Source organism: Cucumis sativus, chromosome 1 (assembly GCF_000004075.3).
Source record: "Cucumis sativus cultivar 9930 chromosome 1, Cucumber_9930_V3, whole genome shotgun sequence".
Lineage (NCBI taxonomy): Eukaryota > Viridiplantae > Streptophyta > Magnoliopsida > Cucurbitales > Cucurbitaceae > Cucumis > Cucumis sativus.
The window spans coordinates 8,064,251-8,084,849 of record NC_026655.2 but is presented as its reverse complement, the minus strand read 5'-3'; the positions used below and the strand labels follow the sequence as shown (position 1 = coordinate 8,084,849).

General features: G+C 34.2%; 2 protein-coding genes across 3 annotated transcripts in view; one reads left to right on the top strand and one right to left on the bottom strand.

The window, feature by feature from the left end:
- Positions 1 to 1,802: 1,802 nt before the first annotated feature.
- On the bottom strand, positions 1,803 to 6,370 carry LOC101214582 (protein disulfide isomerase-like 1-4). Its single transcript, XM_004148727.3, has 12 exons — positions 5,758 to 6,370; positions 5,403 to 5,532; positions 5,059 to 5,224; positions 4,850 to 4,968; positions 4,659 to 4,739; positions 4,326 to 4,412; positions 3,677 to 3,751; positions 3,510 to 3,578; positions 3,279 to 3,359; positions 3,063 to 3,197; positions 2,427 to 2,483; positions 1,803 to 2,303 (listed from the first exon to the last, which is right to left on the bottom strand). The coding sequence occupies exons 1-12, from the start codon at positions 6,327 to 6,329 to the stop codon at positions 2,124 to 2,126; spliced, it is 1,752 nt and encodes a 583-aa protein (XP_004148775.1). The 5' UTR covers positions 6,330 to 6,370; the 3' UTR covers positions 1,803 to 2,123.
- A 1,002-nt stretch (positions 6,371 to 7,372) lies between these two features.
- The window catches only part of LOC101214828 (DNA-directed RNA polymerase III subunit 1), a 40,762-nt gene continuing 27,535 nt past the window's right edge, over positions 7,373 to 20,599 (top strand). Inside the window, exons 1-11 of one of the 2 annotated variants that reach the window (XM_004148728.3) lie at positions 7,373 to 7,697; positions 7,791 to 7,920; positions 10,510 to 10,659; positions 10,747 to 10,924; positions 16,131 to 16,294; positions 16,480 to 16,589; positions 16,800 to 16,899; positions 18,753 to 18,968; positions 19,271 to 19,419; positions 19,513 to 19,654; positions 19,743 to 19,883. In XM_004148728.3, the coding sequence (XP_004148776.1) occupies positions 7,624 to 7,697; positions 7,791 to 7,920; positions 10,510 to 10,659; positions 10,747 to 10,924; positions 16,131 to 16,294; positions 16,480 to 16,589; positions 16,800 to 16,899; positions 18,753 to 18,968; positions 19,271 to 19,419; positions 19,513 to 19,654; positions 19,743 to 19,883 (1,554 nt within the window). In that variant the 5' untranslated portion in view covers positions 7,373 to 7,623. Of the gene's footprint in view, positions 7,698 to 7,790; positions 7,921 to 10,509; positions 10,660 to 10,746; positions 10,925 to 15,974; positions 15,992 to 16,130; positions 16,295 to 16,479; positions 16,590 to 16,799; positions 16,900 to 18,752; positions 18,969 to 19,270; positions 19,420 to 19,512; positions 19,655 to 19,742; positions 19,884 to 20,599 lie in introns of those variants that run through there. The other variant, XM_031880427.1, reaches the window with a different exon arrangement.

Below are 20,599 nucleotides of genomic sequence, written 5' to 3'. Positions count from 1 at the left end.
CAATCACATTACACTTACATTGTAAAAAGATAAAAAAAAAAACGTCTTTGAAGTGTTTGGTGAGAAATCACTTACCAAAGTATTTGACTTGAGATACTTCAAACTCACTTTTAACCATTTATGTATTTTTCAAAATCGTGGGGGCATTTTTTTCTTGAATTATAGTTACAAGTAAATTGATTTAGAATGTTTAATAGGATTATATTTGAAAATTGTTAATGTATTCAATTCTTATCATCCGTCTAAACTTCTTCAATTATTGAATTATTAAAATTGATGTGCGGCAATTTTCAAAGTAAATTCATACTTTAAATTGATTATCTTATGAAATTTTAAGAACTTAGTTGATAAAATTATAAGCCTATAACAATGTTTATTCAAGTAAATCGAAATGAAAATGTTTAAATTGATACGATTGTTATTTTTATGGTTTAAATTCCTACCATCCTTGAAGTTTAGGTGTATAACTTCATGTTCTCCTTATTTTGTTTATTCTATTCTTTTTACCATTATACAACTTCAACCTAATGAGTTGTACACGTTTATACTAACAATATTTAAGATATCAAAACGAGCATAGTTTAATTAGTATAGTGTTTGTCCTGTTGATTTGAAATTTAAAAGTTCGATTAAACAATTTTACATATTGATAAGAAAATATTGATAGATACACATTCATAAAGTTAAAAGTTGAAGAAATAAATTCGATATGAAATAAAAGTATGGCGTATAATATATAATATTTCAAATGCTGCCAAGCCTAACAATTTTGAGAGTGAAAAACTCAAACTTGAAGTTACGTTTCAGAATTGAATTGTTTCTTTCTCTACGTCTTTATCTATAAATTAATTGTTTGAGAAAGAGTATTATAAGAGAAATAGAGATTGAAATAAATTGGAAGCAATAGAAATAGAATGTTGTGATTGTAACCGAACAAGCAGGCGATTGGAGAAAAACCAACTGATTGTGGTTGGGAAAAGATCATTTTCGCCACAACAAAACTCTTCAATGCTAAGCAAAATGGATACATTCTCTTTATATATATATAATTTATTTCTTTTGAAGAAATCATATGAGAGAAAAAAAAAAACAAACAAAGAAACGATGGATTTAAAGACATTCTTACTAGCAACTAATATTTCTAATTTTTTTCAAATGGATACACACCAATCTTTTCGTTCTATAATGCTTAACCATAATTTCTCAATCTTTATTTGAGATTTTGTTACAAAATAATCTTTTTTAAAATGACTAGTTGACTTAGTTATAATCATTCGATCTCTGATTAGCTATTCAATTGAGATATTAGTCTATATCTTTTCCTTTCGTTTCCTTTTTATGAATTATGAAATTATTTGTATGGTTTTTTTAGTGTAAATCTAGGGCAAAAAAATTTAACCTAGAATCGTTTGCGAGTTGAGCCAAGTTTTTGTTAACGAAGTTATTTCTATTGTTATTTCATTTTTTAATAATACTTTTCTAAATCAAACCAAATTTAAAAATGAGAAGAAAGAATTCCATTTCTTTTATATATATATATTTTTAGCACAGAAATCAAATGGAGAATTATTTAAAAGAAACTACAAGAAAACATGCAGAATTTAAAAAAAATAGAGCTGAATAATCGTTCAATTTTCCAGAACAATAAGCAATTTTGGATCTAACTAAACAAAATGAGTAAGTTATTAAATCATAAGTGTGAGCACTTGCATCTATTTATCAAAAATATATAATTATACACTAACTTTCTGCCCATCTAATAAAGTGGCAAGTCCCCTAAAAAGCTGTCTATCGAAACTAAATTGAGAAAACAAATGAAACAAATAGTTTTATTTATGTCATTAGTTCATGCCATGGAGTTAAAAGTTCAATTCCACTACCTACAATTATCTTTTTTTTTCCTTACAGCATACACTACAAAACCAAAGGACTCGTCTCTTCTTCTTTCTTGTTATTAAGAAATAATGGAAATTAAGAGTGGTTTCTTTACGAAGACTTCTCTAATAGGGAAAAAAAGGTATTCTTATAATTTCTAGTCTCTCGTATTTATCGTCTACATTATCTGCAAAGCAATAAAAAAGGGGAAATAAGAGATGCATAACTTACAGAACTATAGTAAGTCTTCACAATTCATCCTTTAAGTCAGTGCTCTTTGGGCTCTCTTTTGCATCATCACTAGATTTGCCTTCAGAACTTTCAGCTTTTGGACTTGAAACTGGCTTCTGTAGCTTAAAAGGGATTGATGCATTTTTCTTTAGGAATTTGTAAAATGCTACAACCGTCCGATCCGTATCAACCGTGATCTAGATATCAAACCAAGCAGCCAGAAACGGATTTGATTACTTATTGGGAGGAAGTGACGTCAAGGTGGAAGAATCAAGAGACTAAGAATTAAAGAGATTACGAATATGTTTTTGTTTACTTACAGGATCAAAGCTCTTATTTCCAGCAGGGAAGAATAGAATTGTTGGGAATCCATCCGACTGTTACAAGAAGAAAAACAAGCAGCAATTTTCTAATCAGTTTGAGTTGAACATCATCACAGGTTCAAAAGATCACTTGTTTTGTCAGTGCAATATATAATTGTGTTTGGTATCACGTCTAGAGATAATAATTAAGTATATAGCTGCATTTTAGAAAAGCTGCAAATATAACAATATAATTATACTACGAGTAGTGATAGTCACAGAAGATTTCAACAACTTAATCTAAATTGTCATATTTGCAAATTCTTTTACATTGTGCTATATCTTCAAATATTTTGGACTTGATTGCTATATTCAATATTTGGACTTGATTGCTATATTCAATATTTGGACTTGATTACTATATTCAATATTTGAACTTGATTGCTATATTCGCAATGATCCCATATATATGTTAGTGTATAATTTGGTATGTGGTTCTTTCAAACTAAACTTACAATACCACATCTTCTTTTTATTTTGCTTTCTACTTTTCAAGAGTAGTTTCAAAATCCAGGTTTGGGGGGAAAAAGAAAGTATTTGGAAATTGATTATGAACTCAACAAATGCAGAAAGGGGACAATGAAATCTCCATACCTTCGCCCGGGGATGTTCATTTGTTGTGCCATCCATCTTAGCAATGACGAGTGAATCGACGCCATGTAGATGTTTCGCAAGCTTGTTGTAAGTTGGTTCCAATGCTTGGCAATGCCCACACCAAGGAGCATAAATCTAGAAATGAAAAATAAATCAGTATACAACGAACAACATGAGAGGATCAACAGATAAAATGCTTGTTGGATTACTCAATACCTCAAGGAGAACATCCTTCGATTCATCTAAAACAATTTCATCAAAGTTGTCTCCAACCACTATTTTCACGTCACCATCATTCTGCATGAATAGAGAGGTAAACATTTTAGAGATCAAATACGAAAAGTAAAGTCATACTGACAGGAAATGTGAGTCAATTCAACTTTTTTTTTTAAAAAAAAAGATAACAAAAACTTTTCATTGAATGAAAAGTGTGTTAGTTCAACTTACAGTCTCGGGAATGGGATCTGACTTATAGAAGGGTTTTAGCTTGTCTTCCAAGAAATTTTCTGCAAAAGCCTGTCCAGTGAATTGGATGAGAAAAGAGAAATTAGCTGAGAAGTTGAAGTAAAAAGAATACTCTTTACAGGGATAGGAAGGAAGATTAATTGGTGGACCTTAATATTTTCCAAGGTAACTTCCTTATCAAGCACGAATTTCTTGCTGTCCTCATTTCCAGTGTATCCAAGAACCTATATGAAAATAAAATTTTCAATTTCATCACAACATATGAATATACTAACAACCAAATTCAACCAAACTTCCTAATCAAGCACAGATTTCTGGCTGTCCCCATTTCCGGTGAAGTAGAACTTGTTTTTAAAATTGGGACGCATACATTCATGAAAATTGAAAATGTTTTCTATGTTTTCAATATCAAAGCCTATTTGTAAAATCAGTTTCGTGTTCGTTTGATTTCTATAAAATATCAACTCTAAGTACAACACATTCAATGGACATTGATGTTTATAGGTAGGCAAGTTTAACTTCGGAAATACATGAAAAGGACAGCTCACACATTATATAATATGTACTATCGAGTATATTCTAAATTTTACAAACCATACACGCACGAAACAAACATAGATTACATAAACCTATTTTTCATATAATCCAAATGCATAATACGAATTTAAACCTATTTTTCATATAATCCAAATGCATAATACGAATTTAAACTTCCCAATATCAAGCTTGCTAAAGTTAAACAAACGTACTAAAGTTTTATTTGAAAATGAATATATTAGAGGTAATGAAAAAGATCACCTCTGGACCATTGCCATTAACGCCAAAATATTCTGATACTGGCTTTCCAACCTCCTCATTATCAATCTCCACATAAACGAAAATAAGCTGCATCAAAACACATAAAATTAGAAGGAAATACAGAGAGCAACCCTGAATTCCAAAATAGTATAACAATGCATCTCACAATTCCTCATTAATAAAAATAATATCTACATGAAAAATAAGACAGTTTGCTGAATGTACAAGCTAAGGACAACAAAATATTCCCAGTTACTGAGACTAAGCTTTCGAATTTGAAGTTAGCTTCTCAATTCTAAAAAAAAATTATCCTTTACTTAGCAACAACTATACCTTTCCTTTAAAAGACTTGGCTGCTTCTTCAAATATGGGGATGAGTTTCTCTGTGTCATTTGAAATTGCAAATAGAATTAACTGGCCACAGAAAAATACAAAGTGTCAAGTGCAAAGGAATTCTTGAGCTCAACTTCACAAACAAAAGTTGTTTCAAAGTGATAGCTAAAGCCCATTTTATACTACAATACCTGTTTCTTAATTGAACTTTCAAAAATCAATGGTGCATTTTCTTTAGTAAACATTGTAACTAAAGGAAGCTTATTGGCAAATACAAATTCAACAATTGCAGACTTCGAAAACTCGCCATCTGCAAAAGAAACAAAACTCACTAAATTACTACCCACCCAAAGTATATCATCTCTTAAAGTAATTAAGAAAACAGAAGCAATGATCTAACCAAAGCGGCTCAGTTTTTCAGCCTCCTTCTTAAGCAATACCAAGGCAGGGCGTTTTGCGGAAGCTTCAATGTGGAAAAGCTTTGCCACTTCAGGATCCACCGTTTGGTAAAAGTTGACATCATCTTCCAGTCTGGAAGCAGCAGCAAGCTCATCACTCTCAGAGCCCTGCAAATAGCAACACAAGATCATGAAGAAAATAATAAGCATCCCTATACATTTATCCATTGACCCACTAGCACTATAGCAAAGTACAGTTCATGAAGTCGATCGAAGAAATGTAAATTCCATTTCCAATCAAAGGTGATAAGTCCAAGCATATAAAGAAACGTGTAAACAAACTCACCACCAAGGAGTTCAGGTAACCAACAGCGACCTTAGATTCCGAAGTCAGAATGCGTTCAGCATCTTCAACCGAAGTTATGTTGTAAATACCAGGTCCGGTCTTCTTCTTGATCCATGATACTATAGCATCCCTGTGAAGACGTGATAATTAGCTTAAACATTAAATGCGTATTTAAACAGGGAACGGTGAACACACAAATAAAGAATGTAATATAACGCTGATTTATTAACGCATTGTGGCAAACAGTTCTACTATCTAGATCTCGAAGTTGAAAACAAATCTGAAGTCGAGCATTTGCTCCATTTCCGAAGCATCAATGACCGCCAAACAAGTCTTAACAATTCAGAGCACTTACTTTGTCCTCTGTCCAGGATAAGCCTTGTGGACACCATCAGAGAAGAAATAAACGGTAGGAAATCCTTGAACATCGTACTGCTGCGCCAATTCATTCTCCTCTGTTGCATCAACCTTCGCCAAAGCCACATTCTCCGCCTTCAATTCAGTAGCCGCAGCCGCGTATTCAGGAGCCAACGCTTGGCAATGACCACACCATGGAGCATAAAACTCCACCATAACAAACCGATTCTTCTTGATGAAATCGCTGAAGTTACCTTCCTTCAAGACAACAACGTCCTTTTCATCCACCACCGGTGCCTTGTACTCGTCTCCATCACCTTCTGCATCTTCAAAATCGGTGAAGTCTCCAAAATCTTCATCCTCAGCTCCCCCTTCAAAATTATCAAAATCAGGGAGATTCTGATGAGCATGAGCCTCATCCGGCTCCTCAAGGAAGCTTAGATCTTCGTCATCGTCGTCGGTAGGCTTGGAGAGAGGATCTTTGGGAGGAGAATCATCTTTACAAAGAACGGAGTTGGAGAAGAGAAGAAGAGCAGCCATAGCAAGAAGAAGAAGAGTTCGAGTAGCCATCGTGAAGAAGAATTTCGGATCCGAATCAGATCTGGTGGGTGAGTTTAGAAGGGTTTATAAGAGTGGGGGGCAAAGGTCAATGTTTCAAAACGACGTCGTCAGGTAGCTTGAAAAAATAACGGTCGAGCTGGAAATAGAAAAGCTTCTGATTGGTTGATTTCCGTCACCTATCCCTAATTAACACCATTTGTTATTATTATTATTTTCAAAGGAAAATATTTCAACTTATGAATTCTGTTCCTTATTTAGAGTACAAGCTATTTTTAGTATGAATTATATTAATATTTGTGTAATATTAATATAATTATATTAATTATTTGACGTTGCTAATTATTTGACATCAAACATACATGTATATATATATAGGTTGACGATTTATCGTCCTAAAAAATATTTGAGTTGATTCACAAATTCATTAAAATTGAGCTAAAGTTACACGTTCTATATTTGGCTACACTTTCTTTTCAAAAAGCACAAACATGTTTGAATCCATCCTTTTCGTTATTAGTTTATTTTATAAGACATAACTTTCTGATAAATAATTTTTACATCTTATACCAAGTTAAAAGTTTGAGGATAATCTTTGTTTGTTTTAGAATTTTGTTACAATCATTCCTTAGAAAACAATACTTTGAATTCTGTCCATTTGTAGATAGTGCGCGGATTAACTAAATTAGAGACTTTTCATATATTTAGTCGATCAATTGATCAGTTAGACCGTACACTAAAGTCGAGATTATAATCGATATGCCACCAATGCTGCTTTTAGTAATATTTTATTTTCTAATGAAATCTGTTTCCAAAAATAGATAAATTTTCATATCCTCCACACTCGTTCTCGCCCTCATGTCCACGCGCCGCGGGAGAAGCCTTAACTAGACCGCGGTCTCGGCTCAAGCAACAAAGTAACATGTCCGCGGTCAAGTAACCGGTTGGCCAAAACAGAAGAAACCAAACCGAACCGATGGTTCCCAGTTCAGGAGTTAGGGCTCATTCTAATTAACCGTTTAGTCGTCGCCATTTTTCTCTTTGGTTTATTAATTCGGCTCACTGGCCACTCTCTTTCGTAGTTCTTCGCCCCACGACTACTCTGTTCTTCTCACTCTTTTCCACTCTTCATTGCTGCTTAGTCGAGGATTCTTCACTTTTTTCTTAAAGTAATTTGAATGACGGCGAGACTGCTGAACTACGCAGTCACGACGCTTCAGCTGTTTGCGTTTCACCGTCGGACTCCTCGAGTCTTTTAGTTGTTGTTTGTCTTTCTACTTCTTGTTGTGTTCTTCATTGATCGAAGATGAATAGAGCACAAGTGGAAGGTCTGGTGTTTACTAAGCAACCATACATTGAGGATGTTGGGCCTCGCAAAATGTAAGTTTCCTTTTGTGGGTATTGAGAAGGTGTTGTTACTAGTGTGTCTGATGGTCTGTTTTTGTTTGTTTGTTTGTTTGGGTCTTACTACAGCAAGAGCATGCAGTTCACTACCTTTTCGGGAGCCGAAATTAGCAAATTGGCTGAAGTTCAGGTGTACAAAGGTTTATATTATGATACTACTCGGAAACCCATCGACGGCGGCTTGTTGGATCCACGAATGGTACGTATTATCATGGGGGATTGAAGGTTCATGCTCATTGATCGTAGTTTTTTCTGTCTTTGCTATTTAATATTGCGGTTGTGGAACACTGGAGAGCAAATTCAATTTACTTCACGATTTTAATACACTCTCCTTACAACCTTGGAAAATAAGCTTCCAGGCTTTATTAATCACGGGAACGAACTACGGACTGAATCTAGTAGGTGTTCGTGATTACGAAAATTAATTATATACACTAATGCTCCCTCTCTAAACGGGGAGCAAAGATTAAGAATGCACATCTTATCAGAAAGAAAATGAAGTTGTCTAGGCCAAGATAGTGAGTGCATCGGCAAAAGTTTGAGATAATCGTTTGGTATTGTATAACATGGATATATGTAGAATGAAAATCAATTTCTATATGCTCTAGATGCCCTAGAAAGGGTTGGGGGAATCCCTAAAAAATGTGTTCATTTCTTTTGTTCCATAATCAAGACAATAGACCTCTATCTGCATTGGTCCATACTAAGTGCACTTTCAATATCAAAGACGGCCCTGAAAAAAATTTGATGGACATTATCTCCAAAATGGTTGTGACCCACTTGACACAAAACAAAAGAAATAAATTAAGCTAGCACCAACCATCTTGGGTTGGTCTAATAATAAATATGGGTGCACGACCTTGATAAAGGGCCAAGATGTCATGAGTTCAATCCATGGTGTCCCACCTACTTAGGATTAAATATTATACAAGTTTGCCTGACACCTAGATGTTGTAAGGTCAGACAAGTTGTCTTGTGAATTTAGTTGCTGAGCTTTGTGTCCTTTAAAAAATTGAAGCTCGATGAGGTCTTTTAATGGTTTCATTAAGGATTGTAACCTCTTTGATCCCTCTTTGCTAAATGGGATATTCGCTTGGGCTAATTTCAGGGCGACTATGAGAATAGACAGATTTATCCTTTTTGAAGTGTGGATTGAAAGGTTTGGTTGCCGTAGGTAAATAAGGGGCTTGAGAGTCACCTCAGATCCTTGGCCACTAGTCTTAAAGTTTAAGATCAGTGGTGGGGGACTTGCCTATTTTTGCTTTGGAAACATGTGCTTGGATCACCCTTCTGTTAGAAACCAAGGTAGTATAGGATGATTTTGTCCCACATTAGTTAGAATGGGATAACCAACGACCAATGTGGTACTTGAGTGGCTTGGTTCTTTGATGTATACCAATGAGAGAATTTTATTAATGTTTAAAAGTTGTGAATACAAGTAGACAAGTGCTCTACTTATAATTGAAAAGCAAACTAATCCTAATCCTAATAAATCAAAGAAATTAATCCCAATCCTAAATAATAAAAGAAAACAATCCTAATCCTAATAAACCAAAGAAACTAATCCTAGTCCTAATAAATCAAAGAAATTAATCATAATCTTAATGGATTAACTATTTGACCATAATACCCCATTCCCACTACATCATTCTATCCCTAAAAAAAAGCTCATCCTAGGTAAAAATAAAAAGTTAAGCCAATTAAATGGAAACAACTTTGAAAAACTAATATAACAAACTTCCAAATAGCACAAGTCGAGCCAAGATTTATCTTTTGAAACAAAATCACCATGGATTAATTCATGAATTATGTTGTTAAAAAAATTCTCTGTTGCATAAAAATATATGCAGACTCCTCAAGGAATGGAGGAAAAAGATTTTCAATTTCTTTCGAATTAGGTTGCCCATGAGTATCTTTTTCTTCTACACTTAAAGAATTCACACTTGTTTAGAGTTGATATATACCAAATTGATTTTTTTTTTAATGAAAAAAACAACTTTCATTGAGAAAAAAAATAAAAGAATACAAGGGCATACAAAAAAACCAGCCCACAAAAGGACCCAAACTAATAGAAGGGGGACCAACCTAGAAGAATGTCACCAATGGAATAATTACAAAAGGATTTCGAAATTGAAGCCCAAAGGGATACATGAAATCTAATCAAAGACAAAACCCCGACGTGGTTATGATCCAAGAATAATAAAGGGAAAAATCTGGATGCAATGATAGCTGTTGACTCTATAGAAAAAAAGAAAATCACTTAGAGATGATGAATGCCCTGAGAGACTTTAAATAAATAAACCAGCTGGCTGCTATGGAGTCAGAAATTTAAGGCTTCTATGATGACCTTTTTTGCAGGGAAGGTAAGCCACTATTTCTTCCTATGGGTTTGAATTGGAGGCATATATACATCTTTAGATAGATGTTGGCTTGAATGAAGTAAGAAGAGCATGACTCTCTCTATGACACCTCCTTTTCTCAATCCCCTTTCCAACCTCACATCCCCTGCCACCATAGCCAAACAAACCATGTCAATTTACAACTTTTTGGTTAAATAAGACCTTAACTGAATTAATCTTCCTCCTACCTTTTGGCTGTTTAATTTTTTCATTAGTGGAAGTATGTCTCTTGTAAAAGAAAACTTGAACTTACCCGTCATTTGTCATAAAAGGTTTTTGGTGATGCCGTGGCCATGATTGCAAATTTCTCTATTGAATATTTCATTCTTTATCTTATCAGAAAATTATTGTAGTAAATGTTTGCCTTTTCTTTTGGGATTGTGTTTCAGGGGCCTGCTAATAAGGGCTGCAAGTGTGCTACATGCCATGCCAATTTTGGTGACTGCCCAGGACATTATGGATACGTGAATCTCGCTCTCCCTGTTTTTAATGTTGGTTACTTTACTACAATATTGGAAATACTCAAGTGCATTTGCAAGGTATTGAAAAGACAAGTTATTTGCTTTCCCTGAATTAGTTTGATTCTCTTTGAACATTATTTCTCATCTGTAGAAGTTTCTTTACAGTCATGTTCTCGTATACTTTTGGAAGAGAAGCTTTTTAAAGATTTCTTGAGGAAGATGAGAAATCCCAAATTGGAGGCCTTGCGGAAGGTTGATCTTGTGAAAAAAATCATAAAAAAGTGTTCTACCTTGACAACTGGCAATAAAAGCACGAGGTGCTCAAGATGTGGATATTTAAATGGTTTGGATTTCACCTTTTATTTTGTTGTATACTCAAGCTGTTCCCATTTATATGTTATTCATAATTTATTCATCTCTGCTCTTTAGACTTCTCTCCTCCTTAGATGCTTGCTATTATTTGTTACCTAAATTGTTTAAGACAAGGGAATTGATCTCAACTCTATTAGCAAACGTGCATGCATGATTGAGAAAAAGGCAATTCACTTTGTTTTTATGTGTTCTTGGATGGCTTTTATTATTTCTTTTTTATAAGAAACAACCAAAGGGCTGGGTCCCCCCCCCCCTCCCCCCTCACACACACACAAAATAAGTATTCCAACAGCATGTCTGTCTGGATTCGAGGTAAATAATTTGGATGATGCATTGGGTCCAGATCTCTCTAAGTTATTTCTCAACTCTAAATCCAAGGCATGCTGTAAAGAATTGACATAAAACTTACCTGCAGAATTAATCCTATTCATTGCCACTTGCAAAATTGATCTTATCGAAGGAAAAATCTGAATAAGCAAAACATGAAAATCATATCATGGAACACTAGAGGCCGCCTAAATAAATCAAAACAGTTGGCCTTGAAAAGTGTACTGAAGTTGACCAATCTAGCAGTTGTTCTAATTCAGGTGACAAAACAAGAGGCCATTGATAAGTCCTTAATTAAGGCTTTATGGAGTTCGGATGTCATTGGCTGGGTCACTGGGATTTTATTGATTCAACCGGTAGATCAAGAGGAATTTTGACTGTGGGATCAGGATGAAAGTGAAATCGAACTCAAACTTGTTTGAAATTCCACTCTCTAATGGGAAGTTCACTTGGTCCAAAGAAGGAAACATAATTTTCAGATCCTTGCTAGACAGATTCTTAATTAACTTTGAATGAGATGAATTGTCTGCAAACACCAAAGTCACACGACAAGCTCGATTATTCTCGGATCACTTCCCCATATTATTAAAGGTAGAGGCTTTTAGTTGGAGGCCATCCCCTTTTCGTTTCTGCAATAGTTGGCTGTTGGACAAACATTGCTGTAGACTCATTGAGAACTCCTTGGATTCGGGAAGAAACCAAGGATGGTCAGGTTTTGTTATCTCTTACTTTATCCTTAAAAATTCAGCTGAAGAAATGAAAGGTTGACAGCAAAAAATCCAGGAAATATATGAAGAGAGCTTGCTAGAAGCTTTGGCAAGTGAAGAAGATAAGGACGAGCAACTGGACTTACCTTATAATGGATGCTGAAAGCTGACTTTCTGAAACTATATAGAAGGGAGGAAAGGGATCTTATTCAGAAAAGTAAATAAATTGGATGAAATTAGGGAATGAGAACACCAAGTACTTTCATCGATTTCTATCTGCCAAAAAAAGAAGAAATCTGATTTTCGAATTAGTAGACAACCAAGTAGTTAAAAGTATTCACGGTAGCCATCCCTTTCTTTGGCACACTAGTGGGAAGGAGAACTTGAGTTTGAGATGCCCGTGGATTAGTATTTCAAGAGAATGATGCAAGATTGAAGCACTAGCCACTTTCAGAATTGGTAAAGGCAGCAGAGTGTATTTTTGGACTGATCCATGGCTGGATAATATTCCCTTAAACAATAAGTTCCCTAGATTATCTCGTATTGCCTCTTGTCTAAAGGGTCAATTTTCGAGCACTGGGATAGCCAAACTATCCCAAACTAGTTCCTTGGCGGTTTACTTTAGAAGATTAATGAAAGAAGAGGAGGTTGTTGACTTTCAATCACTGATGATTTTTTTAAATGGGAAAATGGTAAACTCTATCCCAGATAAGAAAGTTTGGTCCCTAGAGCCAAGTGGCTTCTTCATCTTTAAATCCTTGGTTACTCATCTATCACTTGCTTCTCCCATTGATGTTTAGTTATACAGGGGGCTTTGGAAAACTAAGAACCCTAAAAGAGTCAACATATCTGTGTGGATTATGCTCCAAAGAGAATTTAAATTGTGACTCTTCACTGCAAAAAAAAAAAGGCTTTCCTTATTGCCTATCTCCTCATATGCGCCATCTATGTTGTATGAATCAAGAAGACCTTCTGCACCTTTTTTTTTTAGTGTCCTTATGTAGTGAATTGTTGGTGTAGGCTGTTGCAAAGTTTTAATTTCAGATGGGGTTTTTATGGCAGTTGTAGTGGTAATGTGCTGCAAATTCTCTTTAGACCAGTTTAAAGAAAACCTCATCAACTTAATGGTGCAATGCAATTAAAGCCTTATTAGTAGAAATATGGTTTGAAAGAAATCAATGTGTTTTCCATTATACGGCTTCAGTATGGTCCAATCGATTTGAGTATGCTTGTTTAAATGCTTCATCATGGTGCTAGATGGTCAAAGGATTTAAGGATTACTCCACACAGGACATTCACCTCAACTGGCAAGCTTTTATTGTTGAGTCATTTTGAGTCCAGCTAAGGAGATTTAGGCAAGGGCCCTGTTTCTGCCTGGTTTAGAGTTGTCTTTTAGTCTTTTGTTAATGATAAGTTGCTGATGTAAAGGTCTTATGTTTTGGACCATTTTTACTTTCTCATTGTTATTTCATTTCTCTATTTTTCGGATATGATGAGGATGCTAAGGGGGTGTCAACCTAGTTGAGATGTCCGGATGCATCTACTAATCCCTAGTTATTTAATTGCTCATTTGTATAACCCTATTGTACAGCAATGCCTCATTTTTTTTAATAACAAATGAGATCTGTTTCCTTTTAAAAAAAGACCTGTATCTTGTATGGAGAAATCTTTGAAGTCTTCTGAAAGAGAGCACCAGTTAGAAGCATTGATCTAGCCATTTCGATCTGGATTGTCCAAGAGGAAGCTTTATTTTGAAATGTTCGCTGATTACGTTCAAACCAAATTTTTGATAAAATGGCCTTTACTGCATTTAACCAAATCAATCTCGGTTTCTTCTTGTGAATGGGACATGAAATAAGCTGGACCATGTTCTCCTTGAATCTATAGTCGAAAACCCAATTCGTGTGAAAACAACCAAATAAGTCACAGCACTTCTTTGCATATAAGCAGGAGAAGAAAATATGCTGTAAATCTTTTGAAGCCTGCAAATTCAAGGGAAAAACATGAGGAGATAAGCTGTGAGAGGTTAGTTTCATTTGCAAAACCTCTGCATAATTCAGTAGTCAATTCAACATTATCCAAAGCGTGATATTCACTCTTCTAGTGCTTTTTGTCTTCCAAATTGCTGAGTATAAATGCTTTCCAATTGGGGAGGCAGTGGAGAGATGATTGACTAATGAATGGACCGAAAACTTCCCATTTGATTCTAATTTCCAGGTTCTTTTGTCTGGGGAGGCTTAGATTCTCCTTTCAGATATAAGACCAATGAGGGCTTGAAATTGCAGTAGAAGAGTCTTCTATTTCTTCATTTTTTCGACCTTCCTCTGGATTTTGGATTAATTTGGCTTGGCAGTTTCGAGGCAGCCGATTGCATCTTGTTGCAAGTTTTTCGTTTCAATTTAGTTTTTTATGAGAGGATTTTGCATTATGCTTTGTAATTAGATTTCTTCGGATATGGTTTTGTATAGCTTGATCTCTTCTATTTGAAATTTGTTTTTTAGCTTTTGCTGTAGATGTAGAATGAATTTTCTCTTTTGTCTTACTCAATATAATACTCTTGTACTTTGAGCTTAAGGCTCTTTTATTATTAATAATTTAAAAGAAAAGTCCCAAAATTCCTTTACAGCCCCATTAGGATTCAAAGACAATCTAAACAGCCTTGAAAAGAAAATTTTAAAGGAACAACATCTGCCCAAGAATCATTCAAAAATGCTATTCTTGAACCATCACCGAGGTTGAATAATGCTTTGGAATCAGGAGTGCTTTTCTTGGAGCGCTTTTTATCTCCTAAGCTTAATTAGGAATTGGTGTTGATTTGATTGGTCGTTTTGCTCGCTTTTTTATCGCTCCTTAAAAGATTCGTTATTTTTTATTTGTTTTCCATGTATTAATATCTTATGCTGAAGGCTGTTTGTTTAGCCCTTTTACTCATGCTTGTTATCGTTTATTTTGTATATGATGAGGGTGCTAAAGGGGTGTTAACCTTGTTGAGATGTTTGAGTGCGCTTGTGGATCTTCGTGTTCTTTTGCACATTGTATAACTCTCTTTGTACTATGAGCTTTAGTTTCATTTTTATCTAATAAAAGAGACTTGTTTCTCGTTAAAAATAAATAACAAACTTAAAACTACACTTAAGGCCACGATTAACTTCCCAGTTAAAATTTCAACAACTAATTGAAAGACGTCATAATACATCACATGGGGTTCAACACATCAAATTGAGGACATGTTCTGCCTCAAGCTGCACTCTTACTACTAGTCTTTGTTACTAGGCCAATGGAATGAAAAGTTGGTCCTGGTGCTGTGGACCTTCATTTTGGTGTTAGAGCTAGTGGCAGAGGTTTCTATAAGTTATAATTGTGTCCATGATGGGATATATCTTGTTTTCTATATGCTTCGACTGATCTAATCTTTTATTCAAAGGTTTAAAAAACCTGACTATGGTTCTTTTTTTGCATAAAGCTCCACATCTTTTACCGTTCTCCTTTCTCTTTCATTATTCTCTCGCTCACCTCCCTTTTGGGAGTTTGTTGAATCTTAGACTGAATTAATTTAGTGAAAGTTTTGATGCTTGTTAAAAACAACACTTTTCATTTTCTTTCAATTTTGTATGTTTTGTTTTTAGAAAAGACTTACTCATTGAACCAAAAAGCACTAATAGTTTGGGGATTCACAAAATGTTCTTGGACAGAAATAAGTATGATTGAAGCCTTAGGAAGTGGGGAGCGTGTAAACCTCTTGAATCCTGCTGTATTTTCCTTCCCGCTTGCAAGTAATATGTGATCTAATATTTCTCATGTAAGTTCTATTAAAAACACAATTGTTTACTAGATTAGAATTGGGTTAAAAAAGTTCTACGAGCTCTCTTAATCTCAGTTCTATGTATATATGTGGAAGCTCTTTGGCAATGTCAACATGCGCTGGAGTTGGACTGTTAGTTGTGCCCTAGAAATGTTTGCTTCCTCTAAAGCATCATTATGCTAAACACATACATGTCATTGAGGTGAAATTTTAAAGTCGTTATGAGTGCTGGTATTGGCATCAATTTTTTTTTGATAAGTTTATGTATATATATATTCATATTTTGCATAAGGTACAGATACCAATGGTTATTGAACTTATGCTTTATGATTCTATTGTAGGTTCGGTGAAGAAGGCTGTATCTATGTTGGGCATACTGCATTATCGTGCGAGATCCAAGGATGCTGGGGTGGTATCAGAGGATCTTAGGGCACCCTATAATGTGTCTAACGATATTCTGAACCCTTTTAGAGTTCTTTGTCTTTTCCAAAGGATGTCAGATGAGGTGTATATTGATAATCTTTAGGGTCTTGGTTTATTGTGAGGCACCCACCCAAGGCACTTGCTTTGGATGTGGTGGCCGTTGCAATTAGTTATGTATTGTATAACACTTCTCTACGAGAAACATGTTATTATCTTTTTAGTTTTGTTCTTTCCATTTTTATCCTCTTCACATATTTTTTTGTGCAGGACTGTGAGTTGCTTTTTCTATCCAATAGACCTGAGAAACTCATAATTACTAATGTTCTAGTGCCTCCTATAGCCATTCGTCCTTCTGTAATCATGGATGGTTCTCAAAGGTTCTTTTCTTTTTATTCCCCTCCATTGAACTACAGTGAAATCTATGTTTTTTATTGATTTTTTTTGTAATTGAAGACTTCATTATTTTTTCCGAAGGAAACAAAATTTTTCATTATTGAAGAGAAAACATCCTATTGCAATCACTTTGTAAGCCATCTGAAGGTGGTATTTATAAATGATTCTATTTAATTTGATTTTTCTTGCTGCAGCAATGAAAATGATATAACTGAGAGGTTAAAACGAATTATTCAACAGAATGCTAGTGTCAGCCAAGAGTTATCAACATCAAACTCACAAGCTAAATGCCTGGTACACTTTGGACTTTGGTACTTCTCTTTTAAGTGTGTGTGTGTGTACAAACACATTATTTCATTACCTTTGCATTTCTTTCAAATAATAAACATTATGTTAAAGTATTTGGATTCGTTGTAACCTATTAGCTTGAGCGTTTGGATTATTTATTTATTTTTCTAAAAATATAATTACTTGTTGCTCCTTGGGCGAAATTTCTAGCCACATGTGAGGGGAGTTTTAAAGGATTTAAATTTAATCCATCAACTTAAGCTTTTGAGTTCGTAGTGATTACATTACTTTGGTTAAGGTAATCTTTTGTGAAGCTTTTTTATTCTCTACATCAATTGGTGAAAAAACCCAAACAAACCAGGTTGGGCCATTTTTGGGAAATGATTAAGATTGTCAAAGAAAATTTGAAGGAAGAGAGAGTATATACTGAGGAAGTAGCATGCTTGTGTTGTAAATGATTTAAAATTACTTTTAAGGTTCTTTATTGTGATAAAAATCCATTTTTTTGAAACAAGTAACACTTCTCATTGATGTAATGAAATCAAATAAAAAATTTAGAGATACAAACTCCCAAAAGGAGAAAAAGAGAAGATGCAAACAACAAATACAACCCAATATAGATAAGTATTTTACGACTTCGACATACATGCCTCCTTCAAATCCGTCAAATCCTTCAAATTCTTCAAATCCTTCAAATAATAATTCATTTAATTGGTGGATCGGTCTTTTGTATATCTTTCACCAGTTTCTTAAAGAAAAGAAAAAGGTCCATTTAGTTGATGGTATTAAATTACAAAAGTGAGAGTGAAAACCCCATTCCAAGGGAGTTGCACAAAACTTTTCCAATTAGATAAAAGAGGAAAATGTATAGGAATTTTCTTTTAAATTGGAAACAGAAAATTTTCATTGAAAAAAATGAAAAGAGTTTAATGGTTGAAATTACGAATTAAGAATATGTATAGTAATGGGAAATATGGAGGGCTTTTATGTTAGGTAATAGAAAAAAAAGAAGAAAAAGAAAAGAAACATAAGTGTCCAAAAACTGATTAATGTCCAAAAACTGATTAAAGGGAAGCTCCATATCTTCAAAAGAATCTTTGATTCCTTTCCTTCGAAGTCGGCCTGTAAAATGTCCTAAAAATTGCATCCAGACTTTTTGTAAGGAGGACCTATGTCTGAGGAGGCACGTCGGGTCATTAGATTGCAAGAAGCATGTGTACAATCTGGATGAGTTCTCTTCTCTTCTTTTGTATATTTCTTGGGAAGTATTTGGCTGGTAAGTTTTCAAGCATGAATGAAAAATTCTCCTCATCAGTGGAGAGCAAAGATCTCTGGTAAAGATTTATCTGGGTTGGATGTTTTTGAAGCAGCCGATTGCCTCTTCTTGGTGATCCCTCCTTTCAAATTGTAGCATGTGGAATAAAAAATTTCAGTCTGAAATGGACGCTTTTCTACAAAGTGTTTGTATTTTCTTTGTATTAAGCTCTTAACTAATGTTTCAATTCTTTGTTGCTTTGGTTTTTTTTTGTTGTTTCTCCTTTGTGATCGTTTTCCCTTTTGTGCTGCCCGAGTTCATCTTTGTTTAGTTTGTTTGGATGATATTGTCTTTTGCTTATTTTGCTCTTAGTATAATACTCTTGTACTTTGAACCTTAGGCTTGTCTCTGTTTAAAAAAAAAAAGAAAATTTCTCCTTTCTTGTATAAAAAACAGACAAATATCAGTAAAGTTACAAGAATATATTTTTTTTCTTGATTCTATTTGTGATATTTATTTTAACTTGGAATCTAGGTAATGTTGTAGATAGTCATATGAAGGGTATAATTATGCTTCATCTCATGCAATACTTTTTCTTGTCTAGGAATCTTGGGATATGCTTCAGAGCGAAGTTGCGCAACTAATAAATAGTGATGTCCGTGGTATTCCATTTTCAATGCAAGTTAGCAAACCGTTGGCTGGTTTTGTTCAACGTCTCAAAGGAAAGCAGGGACGGTTTAGAGGAAATTTGTGTGGGAAGCGTGTTGAGTTTACGGGCAGAACTGTCATATCACCTGATCCTAATCTGAAAATTACAGAGGTCAATATTATATGCTCTTTTTTGACTACTTATGAAGGGTACCGTGTCAAAAGAAAACTAGGCATATTTCTGATTTTTATATGAAATACCTATGGTATTGTAAATATAGTTTCTTAATGATTGTTGGAAATTAGAAGGCTTTCCTTTGTTAGATTGGAGGGCAATCTCTACCTTTCGTCACTTGCATTGTTTCTTTTGGGTTCTTTTGTGTAATAATATGTATGTCTGTTTCTTATAAAAAATAGTTACATTTGGGTTATTTTGTAATATTGTTTCAACTTATTTTTGTTCACTTTGTCTAGGTTGCAGTCCCCATACACATGGCTCGAATTTTAACTTATCCGGAACGTGTTACCAGACACAATATAGAAAAGTTGAGACAATGTGTCAGCAATGGTCCTGATAAATATCCTGGTGCAAGGATGCTTAGGCATCTTGATGGTTCTATGAGGTTACAAATTTTACAATCATAATTTTATTATGTGCGAACTTTGCTATTAATTAGTTGTTTGGGATGTTCAATGTCTTCTTATTTGCATTGTAGGTCATTGATGATTTCAGGTAGAAAGCGGCTTGCTGATGAACTGAAATATGGTGAAATAGTTGAACGTCATCTTGAAGATGGAGACGTTGTTCTTTTTAACAGACAGCCTAGTCTACATCGAATGTCTATCATGTGTCATAGGGTGACTAAAATGTCTAAGAAGTTTTTGAATGATTACTCTTTGATATTTGCTTATTACGGTATCAGATTTTACCATGTCATGGTTGCAGGTAAGAGTTATGCCTTGGAGAACGTTGAGATTCAATGAATCTGTTTGCAATCCCTATAATGCTGATTTTGATGGTGATGAGATGAATATGCATGTTCCACAAACAGAGGAGGCTCGCACAGAGGCAATTCTGTTGATGGGGGTAAATTCAAATGGAAATCCCTATATTTTTTTATTTATTCACCTAGGGCGCATTGCTGGTTGATTTTAGGAGGATTAGAGGTGATTTGAAAGAATCTGAACCGTTTGGTAAAAGAAATTGTGATCAACAATTAAAATCACTTTTAAACCACACATTCAAGGTATGTTTGAAATACATTCTCAAGTGTTTAATTTAAAAAACAAGTCATTTTAAAAAAAATTGGAGTGTTAACCCCTCAAATAGCTATTGAAGTGTATTTTTAAACAATTTTTTATGAAAAAAATCTAAATAAAAGTGAGTTTTTCGAAAAACATTTTTTTCTTAAATTAATCCAAACGGGCCCTCAATTTTCATAATTTTTTAAAATTAGTTTCTATTAACTTTTAAATTCTTGTAAAATTATTTTTTAATAATTTTCAGTTTTATCTTTCAAAATTAAGATTTATTTTATTATATCTAGTATCTTTCTCTCATAAACAAAATTTATTCCCTCATCTTTCTTAGTTTATTTATTTATTTTTATTATTAAATAAATCACTTTCAACCATCTGGATTGATCTAGCGGTAAGAAAGGAGACATAGTCTCGTTAACTAACTAAGAGGTCATAAGTTTAATCCATGACAATCACTATTTTATGAATTAATTTTCTACGTGTTTTCTTGACATTCAAATGTTGTAGGGTCAGACAAGTTGTCCCATTCTTAAAGTGATTGAT

Coding starts and splice junctions, on each gene's coding strand:
- LOC101214582 (XM_004148727.3), bottom strand. CDS start 6,329: ATGGCTACTCGAACTCTTCTTCTTCTTGCTATGGCTGCTCTTCTTCTC. Junction 4,740..4,849: donor AAAGTTCAATTAAGAAACAG/GTATTGTAGTAT, acceptor TTCTGTGGCCAG/TTAATTCTATTTGCAATTTC. Junction 2,484..3,062: donor ATGAACATCCCCGGGCGAAG/GTATGGAGATTT, acceptor TTCTTGTAACAG/TCGGATGGATTCCCAACAAT.